The 14,627-nt window shown below is 33.9% G+C and overlaps 1 protein-coding gene across 8 annotated transcripts in view; it reads right to left on the minus strand.

The window, feature by feature from the left end:
- The window catches only part of Akap7 (A-kinase anchoring protein 7), a 124,396-nt gene that overhangs the window by 43,856 nt on the left and 65,913 nt on the right, over nt 1-14,627 (minus strand). For 6 of the 8 annotated variants that reach the window (XM_078019131.1, XM_078019133.1, XM_078019129.1 and 3 more), the window contains one exon: nt 9,114-9,261. In XM_078019131.1, coding sequence (XP_077875257.1) covers nt 9,114-9,261 — 148 coding nt within the window. Of the gene's footprint in view, nt 1-2,264; nt 2,335-8,214; nt 8,552-9,113; nt 9,262-14,627 lie in introns of those variants that run through there. The other 2 variants (XM_078019136.1, XM_078019135.1) reach the window with 2 other exon arrangements.

Below are 14,627 nucleotides of genomic sequence, written 5' to 3' on the forward strand. Positions count from 1 at the left end.
TCAGGAAAGACATTTTGCAAATCCCTTAATACCTGTTCCAAGATCTTAACGCTCCTTTAGAACCCACAGTCTTTCCTAGTGCCTGGATTGTTGTACTTCTAGCAAAGATGAAGAAGAAATTGACATTTTCTTTCTTATACTAAACCTTCCTAAGCCATTCCTCAGTCTCTTCTGTCCTGCACTTAAGAATTCTACACAAAATTTGTCATGAAAATAGCAATGACAGCATCAGTGAGTGAGTTCTGAGTATGAGTCGAGCATGAGGCCAATAGCTTCTCCTGTGTGATCTCATTTAGTCATCACGGCAGTCACTACGGTAACTATTATTAGTCCCATTTTATATGAGGTAATTGGTGTGTGAGATGTTAAGTAACAGGCACAAAGTTGTCCAACTGAGAAGCGTCAATGGGATTAGAACATTTCTGTCTGATTCTAGAAACTCCTGGTCACTATACTTTCCACTCTGCAATTTACTTGCTCATAGGCTCCCTTTCTCTTTACTATTTTGCATCCTCTCCAAGTCCTCCATGATTTACTTCAAAGAAAAAGAAATTTATGAGCTTTATAAGTTTGTCTCTTATGGATTTCATCTCTTTATCAAAAAAATGGGGGAGGGATGCTGATACTGAGGATTAAACCAAGGCTTCCTATATGACAGACAGATGCTCTATCATTGAGCTACATCTCCAAGCCCTCAAATTACTTAATAAGAATATACTGTATAAGATTTGCCAAATTTGTTTTTCTCATAGATAAAAATATAATTGAACCAAGTTTTTATCTTTACCTATGTATTTATATACATAAACATATAAACTTAAAATTTCAAGTAACTATGTATATGCAATGTAAAACCACATACATAGACTCATTATACACGCACACACATACACATTTTTACTATTGAAATGCAGTGTTAAATACATGCCAATTTAAGGAAGCATTCAGAGTAATGCAAATATTTAATAACATGAAATGGGTGTTCTGATAGGAAAGTAAGAATATTATTGCAATAAGTATTCCAATAGGAGTAGTATTGCTATTAATAACTATGTCAAACACTGTGCTAAGCCTTTTAAAAACATTAATAAATACTATTCAGTGTGGTGAAAAACTCACTAAAAGGCCATTGGGCAATGTCAGGGGCTAGTTAGCAATAACTGCTGGCAATTAGAAGTGTATCCTAATACTAATTTCCCAGATCTCAATGGCTTTGTTTGAAAACAGACTTTGAACTCCAGAAATTTCATTCATATAGTTTAATTTTATTACTTATAATTCAATATTTACTTATAATTCTTATTTTCAAAAATGGATTTAAATTGGAGGTTCTAAATATAACTAGCAAGATAACTTATTACTGCATCATTCTAGTCCTGACAGTTAAAATTAACACTTAGCACTGCCCCTCAATATGTAGGGTTCCTAAGATAACTAATAAGTCAGAAGGCTTAAAACCAGACTAATGGATGGATTTCAAAATAGCTTGAGCCACAGCTGCCACTTCATGTTAGCATCCAGATTAACAGCAGATATACCAACTAAAATACAGTGAGCTATCACTAAGATTAATTTATCAGTTACTTATCCAGAAGGTTCTTCTAACTCAAACAAATATAAAGAAACAACCCAAGAGTTTCAATTATCAGCTGATTTACATGGCCACCCAATTTCTGTGTTATCAAGGAAATAATGAAATATCCTTATTAAACTACTTCATAATTCTGTATGTTTAGTTTAGAGAAAACTTCCAACTACTAAAAAATTTTAGTAGTAAAAAATGGTATACAGTTCCTTTATATAATACAATGTTTTTCCCTGTGCCCTCTTCTAATATGCTCAAAATAGCTTCATCTTAATCAGTCTATAAGTAGAGATGAAATTTTCTTAATCATCTCCCTGTCAGCCTGTGCAAAAGAAAACAAGACAAAATTTTTTATCTTGTTCACCATAGTGGAGACATTCCTATGTTACAGAAAACCGGTTTCCCAGAAAAATGATTTTTTACATATAGATATGCTCTTTCTCAGTCTGAAATATTTTTATGCTTAATATTTTTACCACAGAATTCTCAAATGGAAATTAATGGGGAAAGAGAAAAAAGTAATGAGAGGACTCAAACCCATTTGTATTATATAAAAAGACAGTTAAGGAACCATCAAAATTAATTTCCAGTAAATTTTACTGGAAGAATATTTTTGAAATATTTATCAAAATTGAGTGAAGAGGGGCTGAGGATGTGGCTCAAGCGGTAGCGCACTTGCCTGGCATGTGTGCGGCCCGGGTTCGATCCTCAGCACCACATACCAACAAAGATGATGTGTCCGCCGAGAACTAAAAAAATAAATAAATAAATTTAAAAAAAAATTGAGTGAAGATAGTTGTCTGAAAATTACATTTTTCATAGTTTACTTGGACCCATGAACTAAGGAAGAAGTTGTTTTTTTTAAAGAGAGAGAGAGAGAGAAAGAATTTTAATATTTATTTTTTGGTTTTCGGTGGACACATCTTTATTTGTATGTGGTGCTAAGGATCGAACCTGGAGGACCGCACACATGCCAGGTGAGCGAGCTACCACTTGAGCCACATCCCCAGCCCAAGGAAGAAGTTTTTAAATATTTTGGCCTCAGGTCTTTTTACTCTCTTAAAAATTACAAATAGTCCTTTCCCAATAAAGAACTTTCATTTATATGGGTTTATATATTTATATAAATTTATATATTTCTATTATATTTATATATTTATATGAGATATATAAATTTATATATCTATATAAGTATTTATAAATACTTACTAAATTCATAAAATTATGGATATACTTTGATACAAAATTTGACATGTTATAGTCTCTTCAAGCTTAATTGCAATGTAGAATATTAAAACTTATCAATTAAGCTCCATACTCTATGTTTAAATCTTTTTAGTAGTCTAGAACTTTTCATGTACCTTTTTCTTCATGTGTAACTTTTCTAACATGATTGGTCATTTTAAAAATATTGATCCACTGAGTTATGGAGATCTTCCATCTCTTGACACAATTTCATTATACAAACCAAAAAGCACATTCATTTGTATCATCCTCACCTGATTAGAAAAGTCTATAAATATGGATTGGCAAAGGACACCAGTAAACTTTGGGAGTGAAGTAAATGTTCAGTATCTCAATCATTATGGTGCTTCCACAGATGTATTTATATGTAAAAACTCATCACATTTTATACTTTAATCTGTATGGGGTTTGTATATGGGTTACACTTCAATAAAAATGACTGTTTACATTTTACTACAAGAGAGTGTGATAGATAAAAATAAACTGGGAAAATGGAACACACTCTGTACAAAAGTTGTTAAAGTAAAAAATGGGGAAAAGTCTTTATGTTTAGTTTAGTTTAAGTCAAGTTCATGGCAATAGATGAGAGTCTTCCAAATTTCTTATTTTTGCTTGAAAGCCTGGGTTTCATCATGAATAGTAAATAATGTTAGTTGTAGCTGATGTGACAGTTCACTTATTTTCAAGAAAATATCTGTTAATACTCAAGTTTGAAAACCATAGTTTGCCTGTCAGTTGTTCTTCAAATAAAAGTGCTGTTGCAAGAAAGAAAGTGTCCACTTCAGCTCAAAGCTTTAACAGTTGCTTGAGTGCTTTTGTAAAGTTAACCTCTTATCTTACTTCAGTGTGCTTTAGAAATGCTTTGTGAGTACTTGCCATCTTCATTTCTCAAAGGTCAAAATGAAACACAATTAATCATTTTACTACTCAGCAACAACATTCTTATGTGAAACTGCTTTTTTTAAAAAATGAGTTTTAGCCAGCACAATGGTGCACACCTGTAATCCTAGCTATTCCAGAGTCTACAACAAGAAGATGACAAGTTTGAGGTCAGCATGTGCAACTAACTTAGTGAGGCCCTGTCTCAAAATTTAAAAACTTTTAAAAGGGGTTGAAGATGTAGCTCAGTGGTACAGTACCTCTGGGTTCAATCCCCAGGACAGGGGGAAAAATGATATTTTAATTGTAACCAACTTGATTCATATTGACCAAACATAGTTCTATCCATTTATTTTGCATGCTTAGTATAATTGATAACCCCAGTGGAAAAGGCAAATAAGACTTGTATTATTATAAAAATAGTTTTGTCCTCCTAAACTTTGTAAAGTGTCTAAGGGACCACTAGGGATGCATAGACCGAATTTTAAGAACTGGTAAACCTAAAGTTTTATATATTTTATATATTTTAAAAGAATTTAAAACCTACCAAAAAAAAGATCCCCACACCCACATACTGAAACCATGCAAGATCCAGAAGGGGTAGCTCAAAGGCTTTGGAGCTTTGCCCTGACCCCGAAGGTATAGAGCACTGAAGAGCAGGATTCCAAAGTGAGAGCTGAGGTCCTCAGTTAGAAGGGCCTCCAACAAATCACAAGGGTAACAATTGACAATCTACAGAGTTTTATAATACCAGTATGTTTGGGATACATGTATTCAATAAATTAAATGAGATATTAAAAATTTTATTACAAAATTGACTTCATGTTAGATGATTTTGCCCCAGTGTAGGCTAATGTGCATGTTGAAGGTAAGCTGGGCTAATCTATGGTGTTCAGTAAGTTAGGTGTATTAACTGCATTTTATCCTAAGTCTAGGAACATCAAAAACAATGGTGAGTCTGACTTCCTTGACTAACCCTTTTCCTGTTCTATCACCAGGTCTGTACAGACCCATTTGCATCTATCTGAGCCTATGGTTGGCCGAAACCTTACCTCCTCCATACCACTTGTGCTACAGTCTAAAATTAAGTGAATATCTCTCTTTTAGGATTCATTCCTGTATTCTTATGTTGAGTATTAAACTCTCTATATTACATTTTAACCACTCAGTTCCCTTCAGTACATATTCACTGCCTCAGTATGTGTAAATCTGTTCATCTGCTCACCAACTGCTCATACTCACAAACCTAGCAACCTCCCACTCTAGCTTCCTCAGCTAACGAAATTGTAGGTTCAATTAAGGTACTTCTTATCACTATTATTGCCTCCACCCTGCCTCCAACCCACTGCTCCCCTCCCACTATAAATCATGCTTATTGCTTTAGAAAGTCTCTTTTCTCTACTCTTCATCTCTCTGCTCTTCAGTCTCATCACATTCAGCTGAATTTCCCTAATCCTCATCCCCACACTTGCCCAGAAGCTAAAATTATAAGTTTCTTCCACTGTGAACCACTAAACCCCTACTTTTATAAACAAATCCTATTACTCTAGTCTTCCTCCCTCTCCATTTCTCATATGTAGTCTTGGATGTCAATTATCACCCTTAAGGACTATGTCTTATACTTCTCTATATCTTATAATGCCCAAAAACATAGTATGAACATTGCACCTACTTATTAATATTCACTAAGTTAAAGTTGAGCAATTATTATTAAGCCAAAAAATACTGCTGTTACCAGAAAATCATTGTTTCTACCTCTCCTTTCAGAATTTATTAAAAAAAATCCCTAGCATACAAAATAAACTCTTCTAAACCTTTCCAAATTCCCCACTATAAGTCAGGTCTGACAGATAAAAGTATACCAGTCTCTAGGGCTGGGGTTGTGGCTCAGTGACAGAGCACTTGTCTTGCATATGTGAGGCACTAGGTTCTATCCTCAGCACAAAATACCTTAGGGTCTGAAATCTGTTCTACTCTATTAATACATAAAATAAATAAACCACATAAAAATAAACAAAAAAGATACTATGCCATGCATAACCAAAAAAAATTTTTTAATTAAAAAAAAGTATACCAGTCTTTGCAAGCACTGAATTGTTTATCACTATTATTTATCAATTGTTTATCAATCTTACAAAGGATGTCATTTAGTCAATTACTTTCCCTAAGGAAATAAAAATGCAATGTAGTTGCCTGAGAAAAATTCATTCACCCAACTCAAGTAAGAAGTTCACAGAGAACAGCTTTCCTAACCCTAGGATATTCCAATCAGACCATATTTCACTACCAGTTTTCACTAGAAACAATCAGGTTTTTTACTTTTTTCTGGATTTTAACTTTAGCTGATTAGCTCAGTTAGGTTTGGAAGGAGTTGCAGCCCATGATAAATAGGCATGACACCAACCAGGACTAAGAAAACTGCAAAACCCACATGAGGTTTTCAGGGGGAAATATACACAATAAGATGAGCCTTAGGCTGGTGGAGGGACGACAACAACTTAAAAAAGCACAAGAGAAGAGAATATGTGTCACAAAAGACCAAACAAACACAAGAATTCATACTCATGGAACTATAGATTTTTACAATGTAAAAAGAAATTTAAAATTAATTATATTGAGGGCTGGGGTTGTGGCTCAGTGGTAGAACCCTTGCCTAACTTGCATGAGGCACTGGGTTTGATCCCCAGAACCACAAAAAATAAAAACAAAATAAAGGTATTGTGTCCATCTACAACTAAAAAAAAAAAAAAAAAAAGAAAGTTTTTTTTAAATCAACTATATTGAAGTATTCAAAGACATGAATAAAAGTAATAAGGAAGCCAAGTATAGAACAGGGAAGTAGGAAAAAGAGTCAACTAGAAATCTTAAAAATGAATCATATAGTCATTCATATTAACGAAATGTCCTAGGGTTGGAAGTGTAGCTCAAGGTACATCACTTGCCTAGCATGTATAAAGCCCTGGGTTCAACTCTGGCACTACAAAAAAAAAAAAAAAAAAAAACAGCCAAAAAGAATATCAGTGATTTGGAATCTAGCACTTTCTAAGAAGGCCATTATTAACAAATTAAAAGATAGGAAATATTCAAATGTGATGAAAGCTCAATTCTCTCATGCTAAAAATTCACATATATTTCAATACACAATGTTTTATAAACAATTTTAGGAAGCTGCCAAATCTCAAAAGCTTAACTTCTACACAGAATTCTCAAGACAAAATACCTTAGGCTCTGAACTCTGTTCTACTCTATTAATACATACAATAAAATAGGAAAACATGTTTGGAGAAGGTCAATCTAGTGCTTTAGAACAAAATAGGGTGACTGTCCTTTACCATAATTTATTATAGATTTTAAAAGAGATAAGAAGAATTTTTAATATTCCCAACAGAAAGAGATGATAAACGTTTTAGATGATGGCTATGTTAATTACTCTGATTTGGTCATTACACATTGCATATCTGCATTACAATAACACACTGTATTCCATAAATACATACAATTATTATGTGTCAATTTTTTAAAATATTGGTTCAAGGCTCAGGAAATAGACATTAAATTTGAATGAGGATCAAAAATCAAAGAGAACCCAAACAAATGTAAGCCAACTGAATCTAACCCAGAAATGAAATTCACAAAGAAAGTATCCCAAATCCTGATAAATATTCTGTTATAAAACTTGGGTATGATTGGAAAAATCAATAATTATCCATAAGCAAATAAACTCTAGTGTACATTAAACTTGGTTAATTCTAACATAAGTTATTTTAGATACAAATATCATTTTTAAAGCTCCTACTAGAATCACCAAATGTGATAGAAAAAAAAGAGTATTTGTAAGAAGCCAAAACAAATATTTTTAAATAATGTTCAATGATTGGTACGAGAAAGCGAGATTGGTGGAGTTTGAAAAAAACAAAATCACTCTGAATTATAAAAAGGTAAGAGAAACATAGAAGCCTAGAGAAATTAGCTACACTAAGGAGAAAATAGAAAGTTAGAAAATAGAAATGAAAGAGGGAATCTACAAGGCTGGAACATCAGGATGAGGGTTGAACAGAGCAGACACTCCTAGTGTCAATTTAGGTGGTATGTGCTATGAGCTGTCCAATGCCAATCCCACAGTATCTTCAGCAAAATCCTCATATTTTTTGTTTTCTTAACTATGAGTGGAAAGTGATGAACCCTTTCCAGGTTGACCTAAACTAATCACAGAGAAAAAAGGAAAGCTAGCCAAAACTTGTACTACACAAGAAGGATCCAAAAATTTAGATACTTTGCAATGAACCTAAATGGAAATGTTCAGTCCTCCTCAAAATTTGGATGGAAGACAGCTCCAAAAGCATGAAAAATCCTCCTTAAAATAGACCTGAAATGTTTCAGAATATAAAACTCAAACGACATACGGAATATCTTCTGTTTAAGATAGCTAAAATCTTTGGAACGTAAAATGATGACTTCTCTGAAGATCTGTCATGAGGATCTAGAAATAAATCGTGTCTCTTGAACATTTTTTAAATGCTTTAATAAACTTCAGTATTAAGATTCTTTCAGGATGTACATATATCCATAGATTTTCTTCAAGCTGAAGTGGAAGGAAAATATCTTGGCTGAGACCTTGAGACATTCAATACATATATTTTTCTTCTTTGAGTTATTTTCATGTTACTTTAAAAGCATATAAATCAGGTTGTCTTCAAGTTCACAATTTTACAAGAATAGTGTCTGATTTGAAATAGTACATTTGACACACAATAGAGCAGGCTCCTGTGAAATACATTCAATCTGCAAAAGGTGGGGAATAGTCTGGCCTTCTTTGGGTTAAAGTGTCTTCATTTAGTGCACCTGGAAACACAATTGCGTAGGAGTCTGTTTCATCACTTGCCACCTGACAGAAGCATTTATGTATGAAGATAGAAGCATGTATACATAAATCTCAGGGCTTCTCTGAACATGTTTTCCTTATCAAAGAAACTGAAGTCTTCAATTTTTTCAGGCCACCCACACTTTCTCTTCTCTGAGTGAAACTTTCTTACCTGAATCATTCTATTCCTAATTAAAAGTAGCAAACATGAAAATGCCTGGTGAGAAATGGTGTGGTTATGTAGGCCTTACTGGAGAAAATGCTGTCTTCATGTTCATGAAATAAAATTCAACTGAAATGAATTTTGAATCAACATTTTAAGACTTCATTATATTTAAAGCACAGAAGTATAAAAACTATAGGTAGTAAATTTTGACTGATATAAATATGAAAAATGCTCTACAAAATTTTATTTGTGTTATTACCAAACATACTTAGAAAAATACTTCATTAAGAACAACATATGACTAATCCTAAATATCTATCAAAATAAAGTGATACTAAAGTCAAAAATAAAGACAATAATTTTTAAGTGACACTCACCAATCACAATTGAAGACTCACAATGATAATAACCATCACTTTGTTTCTTCTTAAGCATGGAGCAAAGATCTATTCGAGAGCATAATTCTTCTCCAAACTTGTGGCTGATAAATTTTTCATATAATTCAGGATCTATCTTTTTCACACCCTTGAAATGACAAAACAAAATCACATCAATCAATTATTTCATCCCAGCAGGCAGTTCATATTTATATCATTTTCTTAGAACCTGATATTACATTTTGGGACATAATACTGCCTACTGGCACTTGAAAATAAATACTACAAAACTGTTGTAAAGTTGTTAAAGTCTCTCCACATAGAATGAGTTGTAGTTTTAAAACCATCAATTAAAGAATTCTGATTTAATTTTAGCAGCATTCATAATTTCATATACTCTAAGTCTCAGAACTAATCAAGAATATGTTGAGGGGCTGGGGATGTGGCTCAAGCGGTAGCGCGCTCGCCTGGCATGCGTGCGGCCCGGGTTCGATCCTCAGCACCACATACCAACAAAGATGTTGTGTCCGCCAAGAACTAAAAAATAAATATTAAAAAAAATTCTCTCTCTCTCTCTCTCTCTCTCCTCTCTCACTCTCTCTTTAAAAAAAAAAAAAAAGAATATGTTGAAATTTGAGATACCAAGGACAGAGTATTCATTCACAACAACAATGGGGGAAAAAAAAGTGATGTGGACTTTAACATTTTATATTGCAAAAATGTTCTAAAAAGATGAATGCAATTTTGAAGTCCTCATATAAAAATCACCTAAAATTAAGCTACTTTAAATTGGAATGGGGGATAAGTGGACCTTCTAAGGTTTTTTTCTCTCTTTCTCCTTATATTCAGTGTCCTTTCATAGCAAGAACAGGTAATTGTTGAAAAATTACAAAGTGATATTCCTTATACCAAATCATAGGAAATAATGTTTCCATCTCCCTTACACTAGAATGGCCCTGAATCTCAGCCTCAGAGTCCCAAAATGCAGTTTGTGAAATGAAGGTAATTAGAACACATATTTTTCCTTTTTACTATTTAAAATATATTGCAGAAAAAATTTTAAATAGGAATTCAAAAGCATAGTTTTAGTTCTGCATTTCATTTTTCCTATGTAAATAAAAAGTACATTTTTTTCCTTTTTATAGGGATATGGTTGTGTCCTGAGTACTACCTGATAATCAGCTTTTATTTTTTTCATTAAATATCCAAGTGAATATTTAATATAGATATGCAAAATATTTTTATCTCATAGTATTCTATCATATGCAAGTATCATAATTTATTCATATAATTCTATGCTGCTGGACATTTCAGCCATTCTTAATTTCCAATATTATATTAAGCATGTTTTTTTTTTCCATATTCAAAACTGAGCTCCTAGTCTTGATTGCTCCACTCACAGCCTTTCCCAAGCTTGGGGTCCTTCTTGGTTCCCCCTATCTCTAAACCCCACATCCAAACTGTGTTGGTTCTTCCTTTAAAAATACATTGAATCCTCACCACTCCATTCCACCTTGGGAAGGGCCATTTTGTCTTTCACCTGGATGTTCACAATAGCCCCTTCCACTGCCTGCTCAACAGCCAGAGTGATCCTATAAAAACATGCTAGATCCGTTCACTTCTCTGCTCAAAACTTTTGAAGGATTTCCATCTCTCTCAAAGGAAGAGCCCAAGTCCCCATATCTGCCTAGAGTGCTGTTCTGCCTGCTCCTGCACTTTCTGGACCTAGTCTCCCACCACTGTCTACCGTCTGCCTCCCTGACCTCCCTGCTACTCCTTGAACACACCAGGCACAAGCCCACCTCAAAGTCTCTGTACTGCCTGCAGCCTGTTCCTCCCCAATATCCTGACAATTCATCCTGCCTCTCCCTTAATTCTTTGCTCAAGTATTATTTTCTTAATAGAGCCTCTCCTGGATGCCCAATTTATTTTACATTCCCATCTCAAAAGGTATTCCTAAATCTTTTCTGTTCTTCTCTCTTTATGTAGTTGGATAATTTTCTACTATCTACATCCTCTAACATACTATGTAGTTTACTTATTATATATATTTTTCATTGTCTGCCATTATCTGTGTCTGCCCATAAGAATGCAAGCTCCACACAGTGAAGAACTTTTGTCTGAGGTTTATTCACTAAAATATGACTCCCTGTGCCTGGAAGAGTGCGTAACATGAAGTAATGCTCAATTAATTGTCACAAGTGCGATGGATGATAAAGTCTGGTGAAGAGGACAGCTGACAACATCAAATACTGTTTATTTGAGTCTAAGAAGAATAAAATCAATTTCTTTGATTTGGTGAGTAGGATGCCTCAAGATAGGCAGCACAGCATTATGCCAAGGAGCAGTCAGAATATGAGTTCAAATCCTAGCTCTGCTACTGTCCAGTAGTATCTGTCAGATTTTCATCACTGGGACAAAACACCTGAGATAAATCAAATTTTAAAAGGAAAGGATTGGGCTAGAGATATAGCTCAGTTGGTAGAGTGCTTGCCTTGCATGCACAAGGCCCTGAGTTTAATCCCAGCACCAAAAAAAAAAAACACACACACACAGGAAAGAATTAATTTTGGCTCATGGTTTTAGATGTTTCAGTTCACAGTTGGTTGGCTTTGTGGCTTTAGGTCTATGACAAAGCAATAAATTATGGTGGCAACACGTGAAGAAGGAAATGTGCTCACGCTTGGCAGCTTAGAAGTACAAAAGAGAGAGGAAGATGCTGGAGTCCCAACATCCCCCTTCAGGGCACACCCCTAAGGACCTAACTTCCTTCCACTGAGCCCCACCTCCTAAAGGTTCCAGCACCTCCCAACAGTGCCACACACAGGCTGATAATCAAGCCTTTCAGCATATGGGCCTTTGGGGGACATTTAAGATCCAAACCATAATATCAATTATTCAGCTTTGCTTTAGTTTCCTCATCTGTAAAATGAATTAACAATAATACTTATCGCAAAGTACTATGTGAACTAAATCAATTTGTGAAAGTGCTTAAAACGGTGAAATATAATTTTAAAAAACCTATATACACACATGGAGGAGCCATTATTATCACTAGTGAACCTTAGGGATTTGTAGTATATAAAGTATAGTTGATTTGTTGTATAAGTATAGTTGATTTGTAATGTACCACTATACTCCGCATTTCAGTCCAAGTGAGATTTCAGGAATGAAAAAAGTTCTCAGTAAATGAAAACTGACTATTCCTTACTTCTTCTCATTTAAATGCTTTGTCTTTTTTGTTGGGGTAGGGGGCAATGATTCCTTTATATCAAACAGAAGACTAATGATAGCTTAAATAAAGGCATTGGTTTTCAAGATACTGATGCCTGCTTTGACTAGCCACTATACTCTCCATTAAGTTTTGGAAATGGCCTTTCTATAAAAAAGAAGAAATAAGAGAAACAAGAAAGTTCCTTTAATATGCCAGGCTAATTAATTTTAGCAAAAGGTAAGTACCAACTATTTTGCAGAATTCTTCATGGATGACTTCCAACATGAGTCTTATAGAGTTAGCTTTCATAAGCAAGTGAAATTGAATTAATTCCATAACTCATAATACAAAAAGCAGTGGTTCAAAAGAGCATGAGGCCTCAAGGACACTGAAGTTATATTCCTGGATCAGAAAACCTCTTTAATAATAAAGATTCCAGCAACTGGGCTGGGGATGTGGCTCAAGCGGTAGCGCGCTCGCCTGGCATGCGAGCCATCTGAATCAGTCTTACCATTCAGCTGTTATGGGAGGTGTTTTCTTTCATAAGGAGTATCATTCTGAGAAGATAAGTGAGTGTATCAGAATCAGATATCATTTAGGGTAAAGCTAAGAAGGTTCTTATTTTCTTAAGGAATCTACTGGATTGCTATAATTGTCTCAGAGACATTATTCCTTCAAACGGATAAAACATTAAAGTTAAAAAAGTTGGACAGTGACATTATATTCAGGCTTAGGACCCCCAAATTATCCTCTTCTTGCTAGAAAGGCCAGACCCTTTCCAAGGCTCCCTATCATTTAAAGATAGATGGAGATATTAACATGTTAGGAGAACTCAAGGAAAATCACAAAAATGATTAAAGCCATGGAAAATCTGCCCTGTAAAGGTCAAAACATTTAGGATCATTTCAAGTATAGAGAAACAATACATGTGGTATCTTCAATACCGCAATGCTAAGAGTTTACAAGCCTGGAATTTTTAATATCCTGGATGATAGTATAGTACTTTGTTTGAAGATTATTTTTTCCGGAAAACCAACAGGGACAAGGCATAGTTTTAAGGGCTCCACATTTATAACTGTACTCAATATAAGTGACATAACAATTATGCAACATAAAACTGAAAGAAAAAATAGTAAGTTAAATATGGGATACCAGACTTTAAATAAAAAATTAGTGCGAGAAACATCAAACAGAAAGTTTTCAAGACTGTCTTCATTAATTGTTAGAAATGGCTCAAGTTTTACTTCCCTTAGGCTAGTTTTAGTCACAGTTCAGGGAGAATTATCAGCAATATTCAAAGCCACTTGATAACCTTTGATAAAATGTACCATGAAATTCTAAGAATTTCATTCCTTTTTTAACCTTTTAATTTAATTTTTATTAGTCCATTAAAATTATACATAACAGTGGGATTCATTGTGACATATTCATACATGCACCTAATAAAAGTGGTCAATTTCATTCCACAGTACCCACCTTCCCTCCCCTCCTACCTCTCATGGTTCCCTTCCTCTATTCTATTGATCTCTCTTTTAAAAAAATTTCATTCTTGGGCTGAGGTTGTAGCTCAGTTGTAGTGCACTTGCCTAGCATATGGGAGGCACTGGGTTTGATCCTCAGCACCACATTAAAATAAATTGTTATCTTCATCTTCTGCTAAAAAAATATTTTTTTAAAAAATTTCATTCTTGATTGTAACTTGGCACCCAAGCAAGCAACTTCTAAAAGAAAAAAAAATGCTATTGAGAGCTTGATAAGTATTTTTAGAATCATCTGATGGCTGAATCTGATAAATAATGGAAATTATTTACTCAGGAAGCACTCACAACATCATTTACATTTAGCTAAATGATGCACATAATTTAATATGAACCAAAGAGGGTTCAGACTTATATTACCATGCAACCAGCTCTATTTTTAACACAGACAAAACCATGAAATATAAAAATTCACATTAGCAAACAATCTGAAAGTGAAAATCTTTTATTTAAGGCTCTGAAGGATAAAATGCATATTACAGGATATATATCCTCTGAAGGATAAAATACATATTATTCATCTTTAATTGGTATGAAATGCTAATTTTATTAAGAAGTTTTAGATTTTTTTGTCATAGATAATAACTTCTTTTTGTTACTTACTATCTTATAATAATCACAACTTACATAACTAGACTGTATATCAAATAAAGAAATCATCTGTCTACTAATAATAAGCTTGGCATTCCTGGATTTCTAGTGTATTTTCCAATAGTTTATTCCTGTCATGCAAGTAACTGTAAAAGAAGCATGCATTTCCTA

This window comes from Ictidomys tridecemlineatus, chromosome 8 (genome assembly GCF_052094955.1).
Source record: "Ictidomys tridecemlineatus isolate mIctTri1 chromosome 8, mIctTri1.hap1, whole genome shotgun sequence".
Classification (NCBI taxonomy): Eukaryota; Metazoa; Chordata; class Mammalia; order Rodentia; family Sciuridae; genus Ictidomys; species Ictidomys tridecemlineatus.